The sequence below is a fragment of the Penicillium verhagenii genome (assembly GCF_028828195.1).
Source record: "Penicillium verhagenii strain IBT 33310 chromosome Unknown utg000005l_segment0_segment0, whole genome shotgun sequence".
Classification (NCBI taxonomy): Eukaryota; Fungi; Ascomycota; class Eurotiomycetes; order Eurotiales; family Aspergillaceae; genus Penicillium; species Penicillium verhagenii.
In genome coordinates this window covers 4,651,565-4,678,133 of record NW_026643169.1, presented here as the reverse complement: position 1 = coordinate 4,678,133, position 26,569 = coordinate 4,651,565, and the positions used below count along the sequence as shown (strand labels likewise).

The window sequence follows — 26,569 nt, the reverse complement described above, 5'->3', positions numbered from 1 at the left end:
GTTTTGCCTTTTTGCGCTTTGCGTCTCCTGTTCAGCTTGTTTGATTCTTGATTCTGATTCCCCCGGATTCTTTTTCTTGGTAGTATTTCAACATTTTCTATTTTCTTTTCTTTGGGATCTAGATGCAAAGGAGGGCTTCTGATTGCTGTTGAATAATCTCTAATCAACTGGAATATGCACATGATTTGTGATGAAGTTCTTGAAATTGATGTCATCGGACATAGTAAATACTAATATCCCCCGATCGACATTGGAAAGCGCTTATCCCTGATGCAATACTGCAGTAGCCTCAGCCACTGTCCGGGGAATCGGGGACATCATAAATTGACCGACGATCGGAAAAACTCCATGCAAGTTGAGTGATCGACAACAGCTGAAAGACGAGATGCGTATACCAATTGGACTGAGCATACTGCAGACTGAAAGGACATGGACCTTATAGACGTACAAATGTGGTAGTACATACATAGTACCAGTAGTAGTATACATCCATGGATACTACTAGTTAGTTATCTGATTGGTTGAAGTTTAGTCACCTTCCAAGGTTACGGCCTTTTAGGGTCTAGTAGTCCATCATTTGAATAGATTCCATTTTCAATTGATAAAATATGGATGCAGCCCGTAAAGCCAATTAATTCAGAGGATCTTGTTTCATTCGAATATAAAATAGCGGCTTGTGTTAATTCAAACCTTCTGACAACTGTTGTGATTGTTGCCTGGGTACGAGGCAAGTCGATCCAAGGTGAAATAGTTCATTCAACAAAACAACCAACATTTGAAGTAAAGATACTTGAGCACTTGAGGAACTCAAACACATGCATGTGTCTCTTTTTGAAGGCTCTTTGTATGGAATTCAGTACACTCCCCCGAGCATATCTAGTTGCATAAATTCTTTATATCGCTGGTCAGGCCAGGGCTTAGGTAAACCCATCTTGTCATGATGAAGGTGATTTTGGCGTCAATTGTAGTCATTTTAACAGATTAGATATCGATGGAAAACAATAATTATATGAAAACCTATTCCATCCGATCTTTCTAAATCAAACCTGGTAGTTGTAATCGTACTAGTAGTGTACAGTGTAGACTCGTAACTTGTAGTCCGCAACAGTAAGCAAGCACGGGCCAAGGAACGGTCGGGCCGAGACTCGCAAAAAGTTCCAGTTCCGCAACTTCTCCGGTAGCTGCAACCCTTGTCTTTCACCAACCTGAAAATCCAAGCATGGCTACTATTCGTGCTGCATTCCCGCAGCTTTCCTCCGCCGTGCGATACAACGCTGCACGCCAATTCCACTCTTCCCCCTTCCGCGCCGCCGTTCCACACCCAGTCACTGCCCATGGTCCCCCGCCCAAAGCTCCGGCCCCAGTGGAGTTTAAGGATAAAACCGGTCAATCAGAGGTTGAGACGTCTTCAGAAGAGGAATTACGATCACGATTAACTAAGCCTTCTCCGCTGAAGAAGCGCTTCTGGAAAGATGTTCACGTTCACGGCAAAGCCGGTATGTTTGGGACTCCGTGTTATGGGAGTGGAGATAGATTTATCTGGAAACTAGTAGGACTGACGATGGATCCAATTCTGCTGTAACAGGTGAATACCAAGTATTGCTCGATAAGCGCCCCGTGAGAACCCCGAACAAGGACATTCTCTCAATACCCTCAACCAAGCCTCAACTGGCGCACGCGATCGCCGTGGAATGGGATGTGATGACATCTGCCCAACAAGCCCTCAAGAGCCACCTTATCCCCCTGACATCCCTCGCAGCCCGTGCCGAAGATATCATTCGCGAAGATGCCCGGGGCGAAACTACCACTCGAACACAGATTGTCGAAACCGCCATGCGGTACTTGGAAACAGACACCCTACTCTGTTGGGAGCCAGAGAGAGAAGCTGGGCTCTTTGGACGCATGGAAGAGACGGGAGGCAAAACTGAGACACTACGTGAGATCCAAATCCGTGTTTCCAAGGATATCATGAGCTTCCTGTCCACCAAGGTCTGGCCTGGATTGGAGATCACACCTATCCTCGACACGAACAGCATTATTCCATTGTCGCAGCCACCCACCACTCAGGAAACCATCCGAGGCTGGGTCTCGCAACTGGCACCTCATGATCTGGCTGGGTTAGAGCGAGGTATCTTGGCTTCGAAGAGTCTCTTGGTGGCTGTGCGCCTGTTGGTAGAATGGAGTGAAAACTTCCGCCACATTCAGCGATCTGGTGTGAAGAAGTTTGGCTTGGACGAGGCGGCCGAGGCTTCGAGCTTGGAAGTCAAGTGGCAGACGGATATGTGGGGTGAAGTTGAGGATACTCACGATGTTGGTAAGGAGGACATGAAGCGACAACTTGGTAGCGTTGTTGTTTTGGTCAGCGGCGAAACTCGTTAGATGATGAGAAATCTGTACTATAGTTGTTCCATTATATAGAAATTTTACGTATCCTGTATATTCCAAGGTTTCCGAGGTCTAAAGGTCCAGGAGACGATCAATTGTAAAAAGAAGAGGAGAAAAAAAAACAATTTAAAGCATTAAACATAGTACTAGTAGTTCCCTGATTCCGTGATATCTACTCCGTACAGGGGCGCCAAGAGCCGGAGTGATCGACCCCTTGCCCCCCTCAAAACAAAGCCTCTTTTTGATTCCCCTGATATTCCACCGGTTCGCACTGCATTCTTCATGCTTTCGTCCTGACTCTTAATACCCCACGTATTCGAGACGGGGCATTCTACACCATGACCGAGAAACCTGAAGGGTGAGTTTCGTTTATTTGCCCTTTCTTCCCCTCCAAAACCGCTTGGACCCATGGTTCCAAGGTGGTTTCCCCATGGCCAAGACCACGCGGGGGATTCCAGGTGTCGCTTCTCATTTACGAGAAGAAAAGATACATCCGAGGGGGAACAAAACGCCGGAGAAATTACAGAACCGCGCAAATCACTGGTGGAAACTGCGATCTATACAATACCACTCGTACCTTCCTGGGAACTTTCATGTGACTGACCCCCCATGTCGTTGTCCCGCAGGCATAAGCGCTCTCGCAGCTCTATAGCGCTCTCGCTTCTCCACCGCGATAAATCCCGCGGTGAAGACAAGAGCCAAGACGACAACACCGACGCCAACTCAACCGGGACAGGCTCGACGAATGACTCCTCCCCATTGACCCACGCCCGCAGTCTGAGCCGACACAGCCGCCGCAAACCTGCTTTGGATCCGAGCCCATCTCCCTCAACTCCTGCCATACTCGAAGATACCCCTCTCAACTTGAGCTCCCAAGCTATCGACGGCATGGATAATGTAACCTCCGCGCCTCAGGCGGAGAGTGCCAGCATGTCACTGGACCAGTCCGTACGAACGTTCCGGTTGTTCGAGGTCCTGCGCGGCGGAGATACCAATGCGATCACGAAAGCCCTCGAGGAGGCCAAGGACCCCCAGGTGGCAAACAATCTTTACGGAACGACAATCCTCCATCTGGCTTTGCAGTGCGCCGAACCCCAAGTTGTGGAGTTTGTCTTATCGTCGGGCACCGGGTTGGACATCAACGCGCGCGATCGTGAAGGAAACACGCCACTTCATCTGGCTGCTCAACTGGGACGGACTTCGCTAGTACGTGACCTGTTGAATAGACCCGAGGTCAACGATGCCATTATCAACTACCGCGGTCAAACCCCTCTCGATGCCGCGCGAACCCCGGAGATCTTCCAGCAACTACAGCTGGCCCGATCCCTCTTTATCGACAGCAAGACCCAGGAAATTCAAGCCCTGATCAACGGAAAGGACTACGATAATCTGGAGAAGTTGTTGGAAGAACCGCGCGCGGAGGGTCTACTGGATGTAAACAGCCTGGAGCTGGTTACTGACCGAGCTACCTTGCAATCAGGTGGAACGCTGTTGCATGAGGGTGCTCGCAACAAAGATGCGCAGCTCATCCAGATTCTTCTCACTCATGGAGCGGACCCCTTCCGTCGTGATAAGAAGGGTAAGCTACCCCAGGATGTCACCAAGGATGACAAGACTCGTGCACTCTTGAAAAAGTCCCCCGCGGCTGCGATTGCGCAGCGTGGCATTCAGGAGCGGGCCATTCTTGGAAACACCAATGCCCAAGGTCTGTCAGCCCGTGCTTCTATTGGCGAGGCTCCTTTGGCTGGTAAAGATGCCCGTGAGATGAGAGGTTATCTCAAGAAATGGACCAACTACACAAGTGGCTACAAGCTGCGATGGTTTGTTCTCGAGGATGGCGTATTGAGCTACTATAAGCACCAGGGTATGTTCCAACCTCCAGAAGCGCAATATTAGTGCCGTTCTTAATTGTGGTTGAGCTTAACAAAGCTAATTTAATTTTTGCAGATGACGCTGGCTCCGCTTGTCGTGGAGCTATCAACATGAGAATTGCTAGACTGAACATGGATGCCCAGGACAAGACCCGTTTTGAAATCCATGGCAAGTCATCTGTCAAGTACCATCTCAAAGCGAACCATGTCGTGGAAGCCAAACGTTGGTTCTGGTCTTTAAACAATGCAATCCAGTGGGCCAAGGATGAAGCCAAGGAAGAAGAGCGGCAACGTTCGAAGAACGCAGAGACGCTTCGTTTAGCTAAGATCGATCAGTCCGCTGGAGATACTCCCTCGGAATCTGGCCTTAGCCGCAGAACCAGCGGTAGGGGCCCACCCCTCTCGTCCCTTAGCGTTCCTGGTGGCAGCAGCTTCACCAGACTCAGCACCCATGCATCGCGCACAACGCTTGAGACATCACCCGCCGAGGAGGATGAAGGCTCAGCTTACGGGTCGATGGATCAGGGTGCTGGCCCCAGTGAGGTAAACCGCGTGGCCAGCCATGTAACCACCGTGCCGGATGGAGACGACGACGACGACTTCAATGACTACGCTTCTAGCCACGAAGATATGCCGACTAATGATAAGGATGCACTCAACATCACTGCGCAGTCTGCCAAACTTCAATTAGATCTTCTTGCAAATGTCTCGGCTTCTCTGCAGGCTGAGAGAACTAAGAATCCTGAAATGGCGATCGCAGATCCAGCTGTTGAGCAAGCTCTTGTTGCCTACGAAGGTGCTGTCAGTAGTCTTAAGGGGTTAGTTCAGAATCTTCTCAAGATTTCACGGGACCGCGATTCCTACTGGCAGTATCGTCTTAACCGCGAAGAACATCTCCGCCGCATGTGGGAAGAGAGCATGGCCCGCGTTGCTCAAGAACACGAAGAGCTCCAAGGCAAGATGGGCGAGTCTGAAGAAAAGCGCAAGCGGACCAAGCGAGCTTTGAAGGAGGCGCTGGAGAACGCGACTGGCAGCAGCCGCTCCATCAGCGCCGCTCCTTCGCGTATGCCAACGGAACCCTCCAGCGTTTTAGAGACGAGTCAGGCAGAGATTCGCGACCCCGAAGTAGTTTCTCAAGAAGACCAGGGAAGTCGCCTGACAACAGAGCCGATTCCTCTGAACCGCAAACCCTCTGTTCTTTCTCATATCAGCAGTCTCTATGATTCTGAGTCAGATGGAGATGAGTTCTTTGATGCCATCGATGCGGGTGAAATTGAAGTAGAGGACTTCAGTCAAGCCACTGAGATTCAAGAGCCCGAAGAACCCGAGGATGAAAGTGCTCTGGCCCGGAAAGAGAAGGCTGTTCTGATCAAGTCTTCTTTCAGAGGCTATGAAGACCCCGTGCGACAAAAGCTCACTATGGATAACGATGACCGGCCCAAGATCGGTCTCTGGGGAATCTTGAAGTCTATGATTGGTAAAGACATGACAAAGATGACCTTGCCTGTGTCCTTTAACGAGCCGACTTCATTGCTGCAGCGCGTTGCAGAGGATTTGGAGTACACTGATCTTCTCGATATTGCCGCAGACCGAACTGACTCTATGGAGCGTCTTCTTTATGTGGCTTCCTATGCTGCGAGTGAATACGCATCTACCATTGGTCGTGTGGCCAAGCCCTTCAACCCTCTGCTCGGTGAGACTTTTGAGTATGTGCGACCCGATAAGGGTTACCGGTTCTTTGTCGAGCAGGTTAGCCACCACCCGCCAATTGGTGCGGCGTGGGCGGAGTCGCCCAAGTGGGATTACTGGGTATGTTTTTTCTCTCCTTCTATCGTTGATTCATCTTTCTATGTATTCCGAGCTGACAAATATTTCGAATATAGGGTGAATCCTCACTCAAGTCTAAGTTCTACGGCAAGTCATTCGACATTAACCTTTTGGGAACTTGGTTCCTCAAGCTGCGACCTTGTACAGGAGGCGAAGAGTTGTATACTTGGAAGAAGGTCACATCTTCCGTCATTGGAATCATTACCGGTAATCCCACTGTGGACAACTATGGTTTGATGGAAATTAAGAACTGGACTACTGGTGAGGTCTGCTACCTTGACTTTAAGCCCCGTGGATGGAAAGCGTCCTCGGCCTATCAAGTCAGCGGTAAGGTGGTTGACCGCGCCGGTTCCCCGAAGTGGAGTATGGGGGGTCGATGGAACGACAAAATCTACGCTCGTCATACTCCAGGATTCGAAGCACCTGTCTCCGGTCAGGACCCCGAGTCAGCCAAGACATTGTTGGTTTGGCAGGCCCATGAACGCCCCAAGGGTGTGCCATTCAACCTCACTCCATTTGTTATTACTTTGAATGCCATCCCTGACAATCTGAGGTCTTGGCTGCCTCCTACCGACACCCGGTTGCGCCCTGACCAGCGTGCCATGGAGGACGGCCAGTATGACTTTGCCGCAGATGAAAAGCATCGCGTTGAGGAGAAGCAGCGTGCCAAACGGAGGGAACGGGAGACCAGTGGCGAGACGTATTCCCCCCAGTACTTTACTCGGGCCAGAGATGCTACCACTGGCGAGGAATACTGGGCCCACAATGGTAAATACTGGGCCAACAGAGATGCCCAGGATTGGAGCAATGCCGAGGATATTTTCTGATTGGAGAAAAAAAAACGAATCCTGATCGGCCCAGTACAAATAGGTAGAGGGGACTCGAATCTTTGTTTCCCAATCACCATGTATTAGAGAACAAGCGTCATTTCGTTAACTTTTTGTTTCTGAGTTGCACTGTAACTGTGTTAATAGTACTACGAAGGACAAGGCTTTCGCTATCCATGAATCCACGATTATGAATTGTATTTTAATCAATTCCAGAACATTGAAGTCAATTGACCATACAAACATGTATGTTTGAAATGTAAAACGTCAATAGCCCAACCTACCAGTAAGTACTGGTACTACCAGTTGACTGTATTTCTCCTGGCGATTTTTGTTTACCCTTTCCGGATTAGTGCTCCTCCTGGCGTCCGGAGTCCGGCGCAGTGCTCGTCACTTTCTTATGCACATAGAGCCGTTTGGAGTTTGAACCCCGGTTCGTGATAGGCTTGGTTAACTTGTCACAACTTTTTGTAAACTCAATCAAATCTAAACGCGTGGCCTGGTGCATAGATTTTGGATATGATTGTGCGCTGCAGCGCCAGCATAACTTAGCATTCTGGCTTCAATTCTCTTTTCCCGCTTCACTGCGATACCTTACGGCATCAACATATACGAACAATGTCATCAAACAAGCTGCAAGGGCCACCTCAAGCGCCTCCAAGATTCACTGACACACCATCGACGGTCCTGAGCAAGGCCAGGGATTTGATAGAGCGTTCTCGAAAGGCGAAAGATGAGCTTGTGGCACATGTCCCACTAGAGGGCGCAGCTTTTGCAAATGTTCTGTTACCACTCGCGAATGATGAGAGTTCATTGGCGGTTGAATTCGAAATCCTCAAATTCTATCAATCTGTGTCGACCGATCCGGAACTACGTGATGCATCAGGGGAGGCTGAGAAGCTTTTTAACGATTTTGTTCTTGAGACGGAGACTCGGGAAGATCTATACAACCTAGTCAAGTGGGTCCACAAAAGCAACATTGAAGAACTGGATCCAGAATCACGCCGACTGTTGGAGAGAAAATACAAAGATTATTACCGAAATGGATTGGGATTGCCTGAATCTCAGCGGGGTCGCTTCAAAGAAATCAAGAAACATCTCAATCAGCTGAGAATTGACTACAAAAAGAATCTCAACAGCGAGAGTGGGGGTATCTGGCTTACCCCGCAGGACTTGGATGGAGTACCTATGGACTTGATATCCAGCTTACAGAGCAGAAAAACGGATGAAAATCATTTGGGCAAGATTTGGCTAAGTTTCAAGTCATCGGATGTGTCCATGGCACTGAAATATGCAAAGACCGAAGAAACCCGAAAGAATATCTTCATTGCCAATGAGAACAAATGCTCACAGAATGCGTACATCCTCAAGGAGGCTGTGGTGCTTCGTGATGAAGCTGCTCGGCTGCTTGATTATTCCAATCACGCATCCTTCAGAATAGAAGAGAAGATGGCCAAAAACCCAGAGACGGTGGAGGTTTTCTTGGATGACTTGTGGTCCAAGTTAACAAGCAGTGGTCACAGAGAGCTTGCCGAGCAAGCTCAGTTGAAAAGGGCAGATCTAGAGTCTCGTGGAGAAGAATTTCACGGCTTTTATCTCTGGGATCATTCATTCTATGGTCGTTTAATGAGAGAAAATGAATTGTCGATCGACCACGAGAAGATCGCAGAGTATTTTCCTTTGCAGACCACTGTCCAATCCATGCTAAGGATTTTTGAGAGACTGTTTGGTCTCGTTTTCAGAGAAATGGTCGTCGACAAAGGCAGTGACATTGTTTGGCATGAGGATGTACTGGTTTTCAATGTTTGGGACGATGGCGACCTAGGCAGTGGATTCGTTGGCTATCTCTACATGGACCTGTTCTCACGAGACGGTAAATATCCAAATCCATCGAATTGGAATCTGCAGCCAGTACGTATTACCTACTATTAATAACTTGTTCAGAGCTGACTACATATAGGGCTTTATTCGACATGGCAACACACGCTACTATCCGTCCACGGCTTTATTATGCCAGTTCCCCAAGCCGAGCCCTGGTAAACCCACTCTTTTAAGACACGACGATGTTGTGACGATATTTCATGAATTGGGACACGCTATCCATGATCTTGTGGCAAAGACTATTTATTCAACTTTTCATGGTACCAAATCAACTGAAGACTTTGCAGAAGCGCCTAGTCAGATGCTTGAGAACTGGTGCTGGCTACCTTCACAGTTGAAGTCACTGAGTCGACACTACTCAACTTTATCGACAGAAATCTGCGGTCTAGAGAAAGAAGAACGGCAATCAAGGCCCTCGGAACAAATCCCTGAAGAGATGATTACAGGGCTTATCCAGTCACGCAACTCGAAAAGGGCCCTGTATCACTTGCATCGGGTATTTCTTAGTATCTTTGATCTGAAAATCCATACACCTAGAACTCACAAAGAGATCATGGATTTGGATATCTCGTCAAAATATAACAGCCTGCGAAAGGCTATCAGACTGACTGATGGTCCTGAGACACTAGGTCAGGGTGATGGATGGGGCCATGGCGAGGCAAATAGTCCACACTGGATGGGCACGTATGATGCAGGCTTTTATAGTTATCTATGGTGAGAACTCCAACCGGCCTTCCTTGAAGATTATCGATCTTAAACTAATCTTGGAAATACCCTATAAAGGTCAGAAGTATATGCCCTTGATATGTTCAATACGGTATTCCGATCTGATCCTCTCAACGCCAAAGAGGGCCGCAGATATCGGCACCTTGTTCTTGAGAAGGGTGACAGCCAGGATGGGATGCAGACCCTGACTGATTTCTTAGGTCGTGAACCAAGCAGAGAGGCATTCTTCAAGGAACTCGGTCTGGCTTGAGTCTTGACTAAGGCTCTACATTGCCAACATTTGAGCCTTGAAGTTTTTCTCCTTCTCAATACTATGTTCTTTTTTTTTAATTAACAATGAAGTTACCTATACAACGGCTAAAGATTTCTGCTTATACTTGATAGCTTCTGTCAGATTGGCCCTCAGTTGCCAGGCTTCCATATACTAGTAGTATGTACTATGTGCATAGTATAGATTGAATCAATAAGACTAGTAGTAATTCCAATAAAGTCAAATAAAAAAAAAAGATACACAAGTACTAGTATATGCACACTATTATTTAACATAAAGGTCACAGTACATGCAGCTGAACATTTGGTGAAGTTTCAATTAAGCTACCTACTAGGTACCTATGCACCGCAGGTAATAATCCCAGGTTAACAAAAATAAGCCAATATTTCCGATAATATGAAGATTAGAAGGATAAAGCCTCAACCTGTATGTCTTGTGATGGAATTGAAGCTCCAACATTGCCTGATCTACATGATAAATTGATAAACTCCCGAACTCCACTTCCCCGTCACGTGCGCGGGATCATCTGAGGAAAAACGACCAGTTTAATCAACTCTCACTCACTTCTTTTTGAATCACCCCCACATTTCACGATGGCAGCTGGCTACACCTGTGCCCAATGCCTTCAGGTGCTCCGCCAGGGAGTCCGGGCCCCAGCTCCCTCGGCTCGCCTGCAGACCCTTGCTCCTTCGCGTCGGAGAATCACAGCTTCTCCGTGGACTCGCAGCTTTGGCTCGGGACGTCACAACCGTCCATTGGATAAATCCCCAGAATTGACTCAAGGCGCTAGCAAGGCTACTTCCGCTGTCAAGCCTTCCTCGCCTCCATCGCTCGCACACCGCGCAGCTTCCACCGCCTCCGGCTCCTCCGTCGATACACGAGCTATTTTGAAACAGGACAACCTCTTCCATTCCTTCTCCAACTCTCCCTCTCCCGAAATCCGAAAACGCGCTGCCTTCATTAAGGAAAATGCCCACTGTCCTCACCCAGATCACCAACAGACCCGTGTTCCTGTCTCGCCGCATGACCCCGAGGCACGAAAGACCCAAGATGCGGCTAACTTGCCCCCGGCCCACTCGCATTTCGAATGCCCCGATTGTGGTGTCCCTGTCTACTGCTCCGAGGGCCATTGGATGGATGACTTCGAGGCTCACTTGGAGGTTTGTGACACGCTTCGCCAAATTAACGAGGACGACCATGACCTGCACTCCGGCCGCTTCTTCCCCGAATTCTCCTACCCAGGTGTCCAGGATGACAATTTCGTGGTCAACATGACCAATTGGGATACCCTCATGTACACTCGCGAGTTTGAGGCAGTCAACTCCGACCGGGCTATGCGCCAGGTTACCCGGATGCTCACCTACCCGCAGACTATTGCTAGTGTCTTGCATGAGCTCAGCCCATATAATGTCCGAAGCAAGAACCAGCTCACACCCGAGGGATTGAAGAGCTTGAGCGGTATGTTTTCTCTCTCTCTCTCTTTTTTTACTTTGGAACATGAAACCTACTATGCAGTTGCCTGCAACCTCTTTGTGATCACTTGACTGACTGAATCTCCGTTTCTTTTCTAATATTTAGCCCTCCGATACTCCCTGCACCCTCCCCGCACCGGTGAAGGTGTCGACGCAAAGGGTCTGCGCTTGAAGGCCCCGCCAGTCCGACTCTTCATTCTCGGTGCCCGTGCCGAATCTTCTCTTCCTCGTGATGTGTGGCTGCAGCTCCAGTACATGTTCCCCCGCTCCTTGCTGCACCTGATCTTCATCGGACCCGAGAGCATGACTAACCGCGACGCCGAATACCCGTTGCCGGAGCGCACTCCTGGAAATCCGTTCGGTGGAATTGTGGAGGACCGCCTGGGTGGCCAGATGAAGATCACCACCTACGTTGAATACTTCCACACCATGTACAAGGCAAACTACTTCCAGCCCTTCGATCCTTACCTGGATTGCTTCATGCTCTTCCACCCTGGTCTGGGTCATCCTTCCAGCTCAGCCGAGTGGCAAGAGACCCTCCCTCAACTGCTTGAGACCAAGGTGCCCATCCTGTGCACCGGGTACACACAGTGGGATATGGAGCGCGATATCAACTGGGTGCATGAGAAGTGTGCCGGCGAGTTCGACATGCTTCTCGAGCCCGGTGAGAATATCTTCCGCAGTCTGCGTTGGGATTTGAACGACCAGGATCCGCATGATGTTTCATGTGGTAACTGGGGTTTGTGGGGATTCCGAGGCAAGAGGTATGTTATTACCGCCCATCATTTTGTCCCATTTGAAAGAGAGAGAAAAACAATTACTAACTTTTGATATAGATACGAGGCCACTTACAAGAGCGAGTAAATGGTGTCGCTGCTTCCTGTATGATATTACTTTTGTTTTTCGACCCCCCTCTTCCCCTCTTGTCCCCAATTGAGTTGGGGACTCGTGTGTAGTAGATAGACATCTCTAGTCCTCTCTTGAAATATGTATTATGTTATGCGAATCTTGTTCGATCCAATCTATGACCTGACTTCCAAGGTCAACTGGTTAGCGTGTGATATCAGATCGTTAAGCTTCGTATCATAAACCTTATGTCCAAAATACAGTAGGGAATCCTGCACCGGACCCACTAGGGTTAAGGTTATACGAGGTTTATGATACTGTATAGCCCTCAATCCTTTCAATGTCATAATAAAAAAACAAAGCTTTACAGAAGTCTACGTTGAGAACAAAAATGTCATCCAAGCCAGCAGAGATGATTCCATCACCGCTGAAAAAGGGAGGGTTTGATTAATTCCCGGATCAATCCAAAAAAATCGTAAAATATTAAACAAAAAACATGGATGACATGAAAAAGGGTTGTTAGGTAGAAAGGGATATAAAAGTAAGGGTATAGACATGAAGAATTCGGAGAACACATCACAGCAGCCGTGGTCATCGACGGATGGAGAATATAAAAAAAAAAAAAAAGGTATATCAGGAGAATATGTATGCATCAAGGTGGGCAGCCAAGACAAGAAAGAAGAAGATAAAAGTAGAAAGAATAAAGGCCCAAGATTCCAAGAGTTGATAGGAAAGAAAAGAAAGTGGTAGTGACCATCCTAGATGGTGCGTGGTACCCGACAGCACTGTAGCTTGTAGCTGACAGGAAGCTGCTTCAACAGGGACAATTGTAAAAGTTCCGATCGCATCGGTCTCCCAGATGGCGACGCGTGCGACGCGCATTTCGAACCAGAACATGCGATGCGGTATGGGCATCTACATCGGCACTAGCGCGACCCGATTAGACCATCAGCAGACCAGCGATAGCGAGCGCACCCGCGGCAACGGCACCGGGGAACTGGCGCGAAGCGGCGCCAGTAGCGGGCGAAGAGGCAGCGGCCGAGGCAGCAGCGGTCTGGGTAGTAGAGTCAGAGCCAGACTGGGTGGGCGCAGCCTCGATGGCGGAAGTAGCCTTGATCAGAGGGGTGGAGGAGCTGGGCTTGACGGTGAAGCTGGGGCTGGCGGTGGCGCTGGGGCTCGGGGTGTAGGGGGTGCTGGTGCGCAGGGGAGTAGAGGTCGAGGTTGAGACAGGCGGGCACGGGGTGAAAGTGGGGGTCGGGGTCGAGCTGCTGGGAGTGTAGCCCGAGGGGACCAGGGTGACGGTCTTGGTGACGGTTGCCTCAGCCGCGAGGGCGATGGGGGCGAGGAGGAGAACGATGGCCTTGAAGAAGTGCATGTTTGCGGTATTTGTTGATAGTTTTGAGTTTGGTGGTGGGAAGAGTTGGGTTTGATATTGATCTGGAAAGTCCGAAGAGAATGAAAGAGTGAATGGAGCTGGGTAGAAACGAATGCGACAGCCCGTGTGCTAAGGAGAGATCAAAAACGAATGGCACTGGAATCAGTGAAGAAGAGAAGAGAAGAGAGCTTTCGGGTTTTTTTTTGCTAGGAGAAGTGGGAAATGAAGCCTAATCTTAGGGGAAATACACTTAGCTCGGTTGGGTTTAGCGGCAGACGTAACCGCCCCAGCGACGGGTGGAATGTTCATCTTCACTCAGTTTAGCTCGCCCATTTCTGTTGATAGCAGGATTTAGTATGGAGTAAACCATTAAACCATAACAAATGAAAGAAAGAAGAAATTGAAGAAAGAAATTGGGTTGCTATGTGGAAAAATAAACATCTCATTGATTAGTATAAAAGAATGTAGCAATGCTTCGGGGGTATCTCAGCCAAAACGTAGAACAGGAACATCGACCAATCCCATATGTACAGACACAATCGTTAGCCATCAAAGCAAACCGTTCAGGGGGGCAACATGCGCAATCAGCGCAATCAGCGCAATTTCGTAATCGTAAAGCATAGACCACTGAGCAAACAGAAAAATAAAATAAAAACAGTGCACCACCTGAGTTTGCATCGGTTCCCTTGGGGCACTTCGGCCCCCATTTTTTCGCTTCCATTAGATACCCCACACCGTAGCAAGCACCACAGCCGCAGTGGCCCAATACCCACTGGCTTGTAACATAGTCGCCATAGCCCCTGAGGCGGCGGAACTGTCGGCAGCTGTAGTTCCATTGGCCAAGGTACCATTGATATAGATCTTCTCCGTGTCATTGACTTTGGCCACGGTCACCACGCTGCTGTTTTTGGGTTGGGTGCCGTTGAACAAAGACTCGTAATAAGTACTGTTGGTGTTATTGTCACAACCACACTCTTGATATTCCTCACATAGACAAGCCACCGGCATTGACACGTTTTTCTTGGTGGAGTCGTCAACGTAGTTGTAATTATCGTTGTAATCGTAGACGTAGGCGGGGTGGTACCAGAGTCCTGGGAAGAAAGCCAGAGCAGCCACTGGTAACAGGAATGGAGTGATTCCCAATGCTGAGCGTGAACCGGCTCGATAAGGTGTGGTTGCGCCTCCCGCGTAATATCTGTTTGCACCGTAAGTTCTTCCGTTGTATTTACGATTTGTGGAAATCTTTTCCGAGGGCGCTTCGGAGTAATAAGTCCAAGGCCAATTAAAGTCAATGTAGCCAATACTCGGAATGTAGCCGCCATAAAATGTACTATCGTACCTGTTGCCGCCATAGGATGCTGTGGTGCCAGAACCCTTGCTGGTTGTTCCCCCGGTATTGCTGGAGGAACTGGTTTTGCCTGTCGATCCACTCGATGAACTGGATGACCCCGAGCTGGATGAACCCCCACGAGAGCTACCACTGCCACTGCTGGAACTGCTGCTTCCCGAACGACCTCCGCTGCTTCCACCACTGCTGCTGCCACTGCTGCTGCTGCTACCTCCACCACCACGACGCTTCTCGAGTTTCACTTCATAATCCACAGGAACTCCAAAAGTCTCAATACCTGGTTGAGGGTTTGTTGGTAAGGACGTGACTCCGGTGGAGCACAAAAGAAAAAGAGCCGCGGCCAAGGTAAGCTTCATAGTTGGATGTGAATATCGGTGTAAACAATAGAGATTAGAATGATATGCAAGTGAAAGAAGAGGGGGAAAAAGCAAAAAAGAAGTAGGGAAGGAAGGAATAATAGCCAAACTTCGGAGTCTTCAAAGGGGAAAAGCTTCCAAGCATGGATTGGGGAGCGGACTCGGCGGAGACCCTGACGATCCCGGTTTGGCGAATACGATAAATTGCACCGCCTCAGTAAACAGTGTCATTACGAAGTTACATTAACCTATATGAGTAATAGTATCACAGAAATCCTGGTCAATACTGGTCAATACCAGCTAGTAACAATACTTGCTAATACCTACTAGTAGTAAGTTCACTCAGCCTCAATACTTGCAATGTAAACCTTGAAATCCTTTGTTTATAAGCCTCCAAGTACAAGGCGCAGTACATTAGCACATTAACACATTAGCACATTAGCACCATGTAAGGTAAGCCATATGGATGCATTACATATTAGAGCCCCGCCTTGAAAGGCTGTGTAAATGAGCATCTGGAGCCAATCAGATCAGATGTTTGAGAAAGGATTCCCTTGATGTTCTTTTTATCTTTCCCAAGTATCAAGTACGTATCCTACATAGAACTTGAACTGCCTTTTAACTGCCACTTAACTCCATAGTAAGTAGTACATTTTATCCATTCAGCCTCATCTGGGATCCACGCCACACCAGATATTTACATGTCTAGAAATCTATACTCCGTAGAGAATTCTGGAGTCATAAGCATTCATTCTGAAATTTTTCATAACAAACCAAAAATCAAAAGAATATCTTTTTTTTTTTTTACACAGTAAAAATAAAACCAGTTTTCAAATTCGATAGTGCCTGATTCTAGCGTATTTATTGGCGGTCGGGGATTAGGTAGATTGTGTCAACCCAATCACTGAAAAAAGGGACCTTGAGGATTAACCTCTTCTTCCTTCTAACAATACCTTTTGCTTTCGCACTTTTCTCCTCATGGTGCGTCCCAGGGGTCTCTCTACCGCTTCTTCTGTTTCCTCAGTTCCTGATCAGGATCAGGTAAATTCCACTCCTTTCTTCCCCTGAAATCCCTATCTAACCGCTCTCTAGGAACTGGGGAGCATGTACGATTACCTTGCCAAGGTAATTCTCCTGGGACCTAGTGGTGCGGGGAAGTAAGTCTCACCAGGCACATGAAAAGAGAAACGGAGAATAAGCCGGTGATTTCTGACCATTCGGGTCTAAACACAGATCCTGTGTGCTACACCGATTCGTCAAGAATGAATGTACGACCAACCACACGCTCTCACCCACACCCTAGCCCCGTATGTATTTTGACTAACCTTCCCTTCCGCTTTAGGGCGCGTACTATCATCACAGACCATCGGAGTCGAATTCTCTTCCCGAATCATTAAGCTAGGCACCGGCTCAAGACGGAAACGCATCAAGCTCCAACTTTGGGATACCGCTGGCACGGAAAGATTCCGATCCGTATCTCGATCCTACTACCGCGGTGCCGCCGGCGCCATCCTCATCTATGATGTCGCCTCTTATCCTTCATTCGCCGCCCTTCCAACCTTCCTGATGGACGCGCGAGCGCTAGCCTCCCCAAACTTGACCGTTCTCCTAGCCGGGAATAAGGCCGACCTGGCCGATCAATCCTCCGAGGCGCACGAAGACTCTGCGCGACCTCCACCCACCCCGTCGAGTACCTCCAGCAAACATTCCTCGATGCATTTCGACGGCAATAGCTCCATGCGATCGACCAACTACCTGGGCACGGGTACTCGGATGACTGCGACGTTCGCTGAGGATCGGGAGGTGAGCCGGGAGGACACGGCTCGATGGGCGGCGCAATCGAATATCCCAGTGGCCGTTGAGGTCTCTGCGCTCACGGGCGAAGGTGTGGAGGAGATCTTTCATCGACTCGCGCGCATCATCCTCACGAAGATCGAGCTGGGTGAGATCGACCCGGATGACCCCCAAAGTGGCATTCAGTATGGAGATGGAGGACTATATGGCCATGGCACCAGCGACGCCTCAAGCATTCGAAGCAGAACCACGTTAGATGAGAACTCTCTATCACTTCATCGACCCTCCCGCCGACGAGCCAAGGGGCCGGGTTCGGCGGGCTGGGTGGGTGGTATGAGAGAGTGGGAAGATGTGTTTCGCTTGGGAGGTCCCCAGTCCCGGAGAAACAAAGGGTGTTGCTGATATATTCCTGGCAAACTCGTCTTCCTTCAACTTCGTTGGGTAATCTTTCTTTCTTTTTTCCCTTTTCACTATATTCGTTTTGACATGTCTTTCGTTGAATCCCTGCACGATACCCCTCTTTCGACGTTCGTTCATGATTTTACACATGCTTATCCATTGCACCCCGCTTCGAGAAGGGCCGAGCTTGTCTTGTTCCCTAACCTTGGACATCGAGGGATGGCGGGCTTCTTCTTCTTCTAGCGATTCAAAGGATGGACTAATTCGCAATACTTATTTTGGATTACATTTCTCATTTCTTTTTTTATATATCGTTCATGAAAACCACAGACCGTCACATCGTATCAAATGGGATCCCAGAACAATCCTCTATGCATCGATTCCAGCGATGAGGGTCTTGATGCCCTTTCCAGCCTTGACTCCCTTGAAGGCCTCCTCGGCCTCCTCGAACTTGACAGTTCCTGTGATCAAACTCTTCACGTCGACTTGGCCCGATGAAACCAGACTGACTGCCAGCTTGTAGTCGCCGCTGCCGTAACGGAAGCTGCCGCGGATGGTTAACTCCTTAGAGCAGGCAGCCATGATGGGGAACTGAATCTCGCTCCGGCCCATACCACCCTGCACGTAGGTGCCGCCGTTGCGAAGGACGTGGATACCAGTGTGCACTGATGGCTCCGCACCAGAGGCATCAATGGCAACATCGGCACCGGCGCCCAAGTCATTCTCCTTTATTAAACGTTCGGCATTCTCCTGTGCGGTGGCCTTGCCTGGCATGAAAGTGGATGTGGTTGCGTATGCCTTGGCAAAGTCCAGACGGGGCTGCTGGATATCCACTGCAATCACCTTGGAGGCTCCAAAGGCGGTTGCGACGGCGCAACACAGCAGACCAACGGGACCAGCACCAAACACCACCACTGATTGACCGGGGCTGACCTGGGCTTGACGCACAATGTGAACCGCGACACTCAATGGCTCCATCAGAGCTCCCTCTTGTAGCGACATGCTCTCGGGAAGCTTGTAGCAGAAATCTTCGGGGAGAACATAGTACTTGGCCAAGGTACCATCATATGGAGGGGTTGCGGCGAAGACCATGTTCTCGCACAAGTTGTACTTTCCACCCTTGCAGGGCCCACACCGACGACAGGCGATACCGGGCTCCATGGCGACGCGGTCGCCCACCTTCAATGAGGTAACTGACGATCCGACTTGGGTAATGATACCTGCAGATTCGTGGCCCAACACCATTGGGTCCTTAACAACGAATTGACCAATCGCACCGTGTTCCCAGTAGTGGACCTATATTATGACAACACATCCCCGATCAGCTTGTCTTCTGGTGTCACACTGCATGCTACCCCGCATCGAGACGATTTATTTGCACCTACATCGCTGCCACAGATACCGGTATATTTGACGTTAATCAACACATCGTGTGAGTCCTTAAGTTCGGGGACAGGGCGGTCTTCGAATTTGACCTGGTGAATTCCTTGCAAGACAAAGGAGAGATTCTAGTTCCGCCACGTTAGCCACATTGACTGGTTTTTGGGGGGAGAGGAGGCGGTGTATGTGATTGTTTCGGGCTTGCCTTACCTGGGAAGTCATGGTGTGTGTTGGAGGGGGGTTAGAGAGAAGAGGTTTTGGTGATGAGTGAAACTGAAAGAGAAAGAGAAAAGGTCAAGTCCCAGAGATTTCAAATAAATAATTAGAAACAAAATAACAATCGACCGGCAAAATGTGGAATGAACCGAGCTGGTTACTCCCCGCAAGGACGACCCCGAGACTCGAGTGGATCCAATTGGGATTTTACCCGCGGGGGACTTTTACCCGATTTTGCCTATGTCACTCTAACGCCACTGGAGCTGTCACGAGGTTCAAATGCAAATCTGTGATAGGTAGATGGGATGCACCAGTTGTCTATTCTTTGTGTGGATTTTAAACGTTGACACATGTGCATGAATATAAGGAAAGCGCAGTCCCAGAGCGCGCATATACTATGCTTAGCTCTGAGCTACCAGTTGGCGACAATATGTAGCTACATCCATGAAGAATAATTTTTTATATACAATCAGGCTAAATGTAAAACCAGTACCTCCAGCTATTTGCACTGAACTCCTAAGTGAGCATGAGTCTTAAGCATCAATATTCCATAGACATCAATTCAAATACTTTACAATATCCATGATATAGCTAGTAACAATCACAGATATCTATAGAAAAAGTTGCTCGAACTGTAAACTGCGATCCAGGTCTGGGCCCGTGCGTGCCAAGCCCGCGTGCGGAGAATCGAATCGCGTGCTTCCGCTTCTTCACCTCGCAACCATTTGGATGCTGGGAGCTTCGCATTGCTCTTACATTCTCTAGCCATGGTGCATCCACATTCAATTGCCCTCCGAGGGGCACTGCGCAACCTTCGAGCTCGTCCCGCCCCGCAACAAAGATTCTTCGGTGCATCGGCCCGATACCAGGCAAGCGAGAAGCCGCAGCAGGCCTCCTTCAAGAGCCAGCTCTACGAGAGCACCCAATCCCGTCTGAAGCGCGAGCGAGCCGAGCAAGAACGTTTCGCAAAGTACCAGACTCAGTCTCCCGGTGGCCGATATGCCGCCCTAGTCTTCGGTAGGTCATTCCGCCTCGCTCCCGAACGGCCCGTCGCTAAGCTAATCTTATTCTGCAGCTTTGGTCTTCTTCTCCACCGGTTCATACTACCTCGGATCGCTTAAGCCCGCTGCCCTCCCGACAACTTCCACAAGTGCTCTTGCAGATATCGAACCGGCCAAGCATAATGTGTCCCCGTCCAACCTCCAGGCTGCTTGGTCAGACTTCGTGGAGATTCTAGGAAAAGAAAATGTCTCGACTACTCCCGGCGATCTTGAGTCACACGCCGGCTCGGACTGGTCTTCTTACTCGCGGAAGGACAATGAAACGCCCTTCTTGATTCTTTACCCAGATACCACCGAGGAGGTCTCCCGAATCATGAAGGTCTGCCACCAGCGAGTCATCCCGGTCACTCCCTACTCGGGCGGCACAAGTTTGGAGGGTCACTTTGCACCCACTCGCGGAGGTGTATGCATTGACTTCCGTCGTATGGACCGTATCTTGCAGTTGAACAAGAGTGATCTCGACGTAGTGGTCCAACCGGCACTAGGATGGGAGGAACTGAACGAGGAGCTGACCAAGGATGGTCTCTTCTTCCCTCCGGACCCAGGCCCAGGAGCTATGATCGGAGGCATGGTTGGCACAGGCTGCTCGGGCACCAACGCGTACCGCTACGGAACTATGCGCGAGTGGGTTCTGTCATTGACGGTAGTCCTAGCCGATGGAACAGTGATCAAGACTCGTCAGCGCCCACGCAAGTCTAGTGCCGGATATGATCTGACCCGAGTCTTCATCGGCAGTGAGGGAACTCTGGGCCTGGTAACAGAGGCGACCCTCAAGCTCACAGTCCGCCCACAGAGCGAAAATGTTGCCGTGGCCAGCTTCGCTAGCATTCAGAATGCCGCAGAATGTGTTACTAAAGTTGTTGAGGCTGGAATCCCCGTTGCAGGAGTGGAAATTCTTGACGATGTGCAGATGAAATGCATCAATGCTAGCCAGACCACTAGCCGCCAGTGGAAGGAGTCTCCTACTATTTTCTTCAAGTTCACAGGAACCCCATCGGCTGTTAAGGAACAGATTGGAATGGTCCAGAAGATCGCCTCCGGCGCATCTGGCAAGTCATTTGAGTTTGCTCGTGGTGAGGAAGAAATGAAGGAACTATGGAGTGCCCGTAAACAGGCCCTGTGGAGTGTGATGGCCATGCGGAGAGGACCTGAAGATCGTGTCTGGACGACCGACGTGGCCGTTCCCATGAGCAGACTGCCGGATATCATCGACGCGACCAAGGCGGATATGACCAAGAGTGGATTGTTGGCTGGAATCTGTGGTCATGTTGGCGATGGAAACTTCCACGGTAAGCATTGTTATTGTAACACCCTTAAACAGGAAATAGGTTGACTAACTCCCAAACTAGCAATTATTCTATTCAATGAGAGTGAGAAGAAGGTGGCCGAAGAAGTGATCCACCGCATGGTCAAGCGGGCCGTCGAGATGGAGGGAACCGTGACGGGAGAGCACGGTGTTGGTCTCGTCAAGAGAGATTATCTTGCCCACGAGCTTGGTGAGACTACAGTGGATGCCATGCGCAGGGTAAGTTGTTATAAACACTCTAGTTTCAATTCTTTAAACCCAACACTAACGTCTATTGCAGTTGAAATTGGCATATGATCCCCTGCGTTTGCTCAACTGCGACAAGGTTGTTCGAACGGAGCAGCCCGCCCCAGGCGAGATTAAGCAGTGGTAGTGTTGATGTATATTCATTCCCGTAGAAAAACATATACCTAATCTGAACCTGAACCCGAACCCGAATGGTCCTCGTGGTGGTGGTGATGGTGGTGATGGTGCCGGCGATGTCGGTGCGAATGTTCCTCATCGCTACCACTACGGGATCCTGAGCGATCCCTAGATTCTGACTCCCCTCGTGGACGCCGCTCCACATACTCTATCCCGTCGTTGAATCTTTGGCCATAACCTTCATTTTGAGGGGGATAACTAGGCCTCTCGAATTCATCGAACCCACCTGGTGGCGGCGGTGGTGGTCTGCCGTAACCGGCCGAGAATTCTCTGTACAAAAATCGATCAATACTTGGTGCTTCAATATCGAGCCAAAAAGAAGGTAGCAATGTGAAAGTTGGAGAAACCTACCGCTCAAATCTTCCGCCGTATCCGGGTTCTTCTATGGGTTGGAATGCAGGTTGCGGATGCCCATACTCGTAACGAGACTCGGTTTCCATGTGCACGTATTCCGTCTGACTAGTACTTTCGTAAAACTCTCGTCGCTCCTGATGATAATACCCTCCTTGACCCCCTTCGTCGTAGTTTTGGTATTCCTCACGACGATAGCTCTGCATGGGAGGAGGATTAGGTGGGTACTCAGGGCGAGAATAGCCTTCACTGGGATAATACTGGTCGGGACGAGGATATTCTTCATGGTAATGAGATGGAACCTCCTCTTGCGTCTGCTCGTCTTCACGATGACTGTGATGATGCCGGTGCTCATGGGAACCACTCTCATCACTATCATCATTTCGTACGTCAGGCTCAGGGCTTTCTCGGCCATTGTTCAAAGCCAGCGATCCCATACCGCCAACAAGGCCACCAAGCAGTCCGCCCAGGGCTCCTCCGCCCAAAGCTTGCGAGGCGAAGCTCTCGAGCCCAGCATTGTTGGACTGCGATTCCTCACCAGAATTGGCGTTGATTTTGGGTAGAGCAAGCGGCTTCCCACAGCCATGTCCGCAGTCTTCAACACCTTCCTTGTGATTCTTGCCCTCGAGAACACCATCTCGGCTCAGCTGCTCACGTAGATATCCCTGCGCCTCATCATCCTTCTCACTCCACCATTGCTCTACCGTAGAGAACATAATCCCACGGATTTCATTCGCACCGTCATGCCCGCACTCCCGGAGAGCAGGGTGATGGAAGACTCCATTTATGATTCTAGTTAGGGTTTGGTCGATATCGGCATCTTCGTCGTCCCAGCATTGCATCAACTGAGGAACAGTCCACTTGACAATATTAGACGCAATGCGCCCAGCCGGCTCATTAAGCACGTTCGAAAAGTGGTCTTTGGAAAGCATCGAATGAGTAGGATTGGTTGACGAGTCATCGTTGAACACGACATGCTGTTGTTGCTGGCTGCTTTGAATGACCTCCGAGGAACCGGTCTCCAGCTCAGATTTGACCTGCTTGATGATGGGGAGAATGTAGGGAGCGAGAACGGAAAAGACGAAGATCGTGATCTCGTCTTGGATTTGCTCAATCAGATCCGGTAGTATCGGAATCTTCTCGATCGTTTCGTTGATTGCTTTCAGCAATTTATCATGCCACTCCAGAACAGGGTAGATTTGATTTTGGACATCGTTGAGGTAACGAGTCCATTCCTCGGGCTCCCGGGGTGAGACCTCTGGGGTGTTATGCTTTGCATCATCCGCCTTTGCCTTGAAGTCATCCATCTGGCTTGTCTCGGCATCACTGTCACCAAATAATCCACTGGGAATCTTACTCAACAGTCCTTGCAAAACGCTTTCCGATGAACTGTCATTTTCAGAATCAGCGATCACGCCTTCCAAGGACTGTATCTCCGACTGCTTGGCTTTGTCGGAGAATTCCCCAAGTACCGAGTGAAAGAAATCGACTCCGCCAAACGTTCCAGTAACAATGGGATAGACCATGCTGGGGGCACCTTCAACTTCCAACATTGTGTCGCGCCCAACATGCGGAAAGATTTCACTTTCTCCAAGCTCAATGAGACTCAGCTCGGTATAGTTGGAATGGGCCGCATAGTCCTCCAGACAGTGTAAACCTGTTCCAAGCAACCTAAGAGCCTCGTACAGATCTTCGGTATTGCGGGAACGAGCGTAGCGGCGACCAAGCTGGATTGAACGGCCGAGAACATTACGGATTAGATGGGCCGAGGTATCAATGCCCATATCTTCAGATGAGATATAACATTTGAGACCTGTACGTGGATCAATAGAAAGCTCTCGCTCCTCATCCACCGGGCCCCTCAAACGAGTATCGTAATTACGAGCATCATCCCCTTCTGCATACCCTTTAGGGTTATCGATATGCTCTGTAGGTTGATAGCAACCCAATCGCTCAGTCGTGACCTCAAACTCCCCAGTGCCGTAGCTGCGATCATTTATTAGCTATGTGTTCGCATGATTCATGAAATGGCGAGTATGTAGCAGAGAGCCTTACCCAAAGCTCATAAATCCCAGCACCCATATCAGAATACGAATAGCCTCCGCGCTGACATATTTGACAGTACCCACATCAACAGCTTGGCTGTAATCCCGCAGCCAGTTCCCAAAGTAGACTCGCTTCACATCCAACTTGCTGAATTTCTCCCCACCGGCTCCTCGGGCCAGGAATAAGTTCAAGAGGGCATCTTCGATATCACCATGGCGCCAATTCTGACCCTCTATCTGGGAAAGAGAGGCGATGTTCCCCGCACCGAAGCCATATGCTTGACCGGAGATGGCGAGAATAATCAAGAGAGAGAGGCACAAGCTCGGTATAGATGCGCCCATGATATATCTAGAAGGTCGCAAGAGTCAAGTGAAGGTTGGATCTGGTTCTGGGAGAGAAGGGAGATGAAGAAGAATCTTGCCCAAGTGGACGCAATAATCTTTATTAGAACATTCCAGGATAGAATAAGTCTGCCCAACGCCGAGGATATTTCCAGTGGGCTGGCGGGGGAACGCGATTGATAGGCTTCTTGGCTGCAGGGCTTGTGACATTTAGCCCCGTTTGAAGGCTTGGCTGCTTGGCTGCTTGGCTGCTTGGCGTGGACGGAGATGTTTGTTATAAAATGGGCCAGTGGAGTATGCAATGTTGTTGCACATGTGTCCAGGTGAAGTGGTGCATGTGTACAAAATACATACGTACTTGACATTTGGGATAGGTACACACGCGGTTCTAGTCTTATCTGAAAGGTAGTATACTTAGTACTAGGCTTTCAATCAATTGCTGAACAACTATAGGGACTGTGCTGTGTAGTCAACTGGCACTATAGGTATACATATACATAAGGGTACTTATATAATGAGTACTCAAGTGAGAAGGGTACATAGTACTCAAGACTTAGAACGGGGATATGCTTAGTAGTTAACTAGTAACTACGTATGTAGTTACTCGGGGAGATTACCAACCCAGAACATGCACATGTGCTTAGTAAAAGCATAAATACTTATTAACTAGTTAACTGACTAACTATGCAGTAGGCGTTGTGCAAAGTCACGTAGACTGTCATAGGCAAATCTGAATTGTAACTTACCAATGAGATCGTGGGATTTATCATCTTCCCGAATCCCGTGTTGCTGGTTCTGAGATCTAAGATCTTAGCCTTGAAGGGGTATAGATTATGAAGATCATATACATTTCAAAGTCTAATTAACCCGAAATGGTGATTGGTATTCTACTTTGATCTTGCATATTTTGACGACATGGGTATGAGATATGACTTTTTCCAAATGTAGGGTCCACGTGGACTGCAGAAGTTAGAACTGTGTCTGGTTTAGTCAGATTAGGCCTTTGTACCATCAGCAGAACCGAGTACGAACGAGGGAAAAAAAAGGTGAAATACGGGGGATATGAGGATAACCTTATATCGTGCCAAGACTTGGGTTCCAATCGCTTGTTCAAGCCCATTTCTTTATTTAGTCAAATAAGTAGCCTTTCGGCGACTCATGGCCAGTGGATAAATGGGTAGATTCTCCAGATTATTGATTCTTTTTCGCCACGCAGAGATGAAGAGAGTTTGGACTATAATCATCATAGCCCTTACATACCATCTACACAGTCAGGCTAACCTCTTTGAAAGTAGACTGGACGGGTTTTGCATGCAAGTCGGGATTTGAGGTGAAATCTCGTCCATAAAGACCGAAGCCGAGGTTCTTCCTCAGCCCCGTGGCTTGGCGCAAGGCCTTGAGTGTTAAAAAGGTTGGAAAGTTGGCCAATGGAACTGCAGTTCTTGCTTGATCACCAGGAAATCCCAATCTGACTTGCATATGCAGTTGAAGGGAATTTTTCCATGTCACGCCATACAATGTGGACTATGCTGCATGTACATAGTGTTCTAACTTCATAAGATAAGGCCAGGCCTGGACCACAGAAAACTCTCAGCATTTCAGCCTTGGATGAAAAACATTGAAAAACATTGAAAATACTATACACATGAAAGATGAGACAAATGAGACAAAACCTATAATTATCTATGTACTCTCCTAGTAATAAACACTAAATACTAAATACTTTTTAAATAATATCCCTGGTATTTGGAATTTCCTTGGAAAAACTACATTTTTTTCTCAACGTTACTATTACTCCGCATGCGGGATTCGGCGGCTTCACCGCTCCCTATTTCTCCTCGTTTTCTTACTCCGTAACCTTCTGTACGTCCCTTTTGTCCCTTTTCCTCATATCGCTTTTTTTTGTCAACTTTTTTACCCCTTTTTCTTTCTCATTTCTTCCAGTATCTTGGTCTGGTTTGACTTGAGTTTAAACCAGGCTTTCTACTTCAGTGGGGTTCGCTGTGTGTGTGCCTTATCGGACATGCGCTAGAACACACGGTCCTCAGCTGCTTTGATCTCATCCTT

The 26,569-nt window shown here is 49.0% G+C and overlaps 10 protein-coding genes across 10 annotated transcripts; 6 read left to right on the top strand and 4 right to left on the bottom strand.

Annotated features, from left to right (window-relative positions):
* Positions 1–1,219: 1,219 nt before the first annotated feature.
* Positions 1,220–2,379, top strand: N7466_005247 (ATP synthase complex assembly protein ATP12; the record flags this gene model as incomplete). The annotated part of the gene is made up of 2 exons (XM_057164644.1): positions 1,220–1,496; positions 1,586–2,379. The coding sequence occupies 2 exons, from the start codon at positions 1,220–1,222 to the stop codon at positions 2,377–2,379; spliced, it is 1,071 nt and encodes a 356-aa protein (XP_057023325.1).
* A 344-nt stretch (positions 2,380–2,723) lies between these two features.
* Positions 2,724–6,910, top strand: N7466_005246 (OSBP family protein; the record flags this gene model as incomplete). Its single annotated transcript, XM_057164643.1, has 4 exons — positions 2,724–2,743; positions 3,012–4,249; positions 4,333–6,065; positions 6,140–6,910. 4 exons carry the CDS (start codon positions 2,724–2,726, stop codon positions 6,908–6,910), a joined length of 3,762 nt encoding a protein of 1,253 aa, XP_057023324.1.
* Positions 6,911–7,528: 618 nt separating this feature from the next.
* Positions 7,529–9,767, top strand: N7466_005245 (M3 family metallopeptidase; the record flags this gene model as incomplete). The annotated part of the gene is made up of 3 exons (XM_057164642.1): positions 7,529–8,821; positions 8,871–9,505; positions 9,575–9,767. 3 exons carry the CDS (start codon positions 7,529–7,531, stop codon positions 9,765–9,767), a joined length of 2,121 nt encoding a protein of 706 aa, XP_057023323.1.
* A 614-nt stretch (positions 9,768–10,381) lies between these two features.
* On the top strand, positions 10,382–12,124 carry N7466_005244 (putative mRNA processing protein (Mss51); the record flags this gene model as incomplete). The annotated part of the gene is made up of 3 exons (XM_057164641.1): positions 10,382–11,246; positions 11,367–12,024; positions 12,097–12,124. The coding sequence occupies 3 exons, from the start codon at positions 10,382–10,384 to the stop codon at positions 12,122–12,124; spliced, it is 1,551 nt and encodes a 516-aa protein (XP_057023322.1).
* Positions 12,125–13,046: 922 nt separating this feature from the next.
* N7466_005243 (putative extracellular serine-rich protein) lies at positions 13,047–13,481 on the bottom strand (the record flags this gene model as incomplete). Its single annotated transcript, XM_057164640.1, has 1 exon — positions 13,047–13,481. The coding sequence occupies one exon, from the start codon at positions 13,479–13,481 to the stop codon at positions 13,047–13,049; it is 435 nt and encodes a 144-aa protein (XP_057023321.1).
* Positions 13,482–14,201: 720 nt separating this feature from the next.
* Positions 14,202–15,185, bottom strand: N7466_005242 (uncharacterized protein; the record flags this gene model as incomplete). Its single annotated transcript, XM_057164639.1, has 1 exon — positions 14,202–15,185. The coding sequence occupies one exon, from the start codon at positions 15,183–15,185 to the stop codon at positions 14,202–14,204; it is 984 nt and encodes a 327-aa protein (XP_057023320.1).
* Positions 15,186–16,163: 978 nt separating this feature from the next.
* Positions 16,164–17,381, top strand: N7466_005241 (putative Ras family GTPase (Rab4b); the record flags this gene model as incomplete). Its single annotated transcript, XM_057164638.1, has 4 exons — positions 16,164–16,226; positions 16,278–16,342; positions 16,419–16,453; positions 16,528–17,381. The coding sequence occupies 4 exons, from the start codon at positions 16,164–16,166 to the stop codon at positions 17,379–17,381; spliced, it is 1,017 nt and encodes a 338-aa protein (XP_057023319.1).
* Positions 17,382–17,747: 366 nt separating this feature from the next.
* Positions 17,748–18,980, bottom strand: N7466_005240 (NAD(P)-dependent alcohol dehydrogenase; the record flags this gene model as incomplete). Its single annotated transcript, XM_057164637.1, has 3 exons — positions 17,748–18,674; positions 18,764–18,886; positions 18,969–18,980. 3 exons carry the CDS (start codon positions 18,978–18,980, stop codon positions 17,748–17,750), a joined length of 1,062 nt encoding a protein of 353 aa, XP_057023318.1.
* Positions 18,981–19,741: 761 nt separating this feature from the next.
* N7466_005239 (FAD-binding oxidoreductase) lies at positions 19,742–21,714 on the top strand (the record flags this gene model as incomplete). Its single annotated transcript, XM_057164636.1, has 4 exons — positions 19,742–19,991; positions 20,050–21,324; positions 21,385–21,560; positions 21,622–21,714. The coding sequence occupies 4 exons, from the start codon at positions 19,742–19,744 to the stop codon at positions 21,712–21,714; spliced, it is 1,794 nt and encodes a 597-aa protein (XP_057023317.1).
* Positions 21,715–21,751: 37 nt separating this feature from the next.
* Positions 21,752–24,502, bottom strand: N7466_005238 (Het-C domain-containing protein; the record flags this gene model as incomplete). The annotated part of the gene is made up of 3 exons (XM_057164635.1): positions 21,752–22,034; positions 22,116–24,101; positions 24,171–24,502. 3 exons carry the CDS (start codon positions 24,500–24,502, stop codon positions 21,752–21,754), a joined length of 2,601 nt encoding a protein of 866 aa, XP_057023316.1.
* Between the last annotated feature and the right edge of the window lie 2,067 nt (positions 24,503–26,569).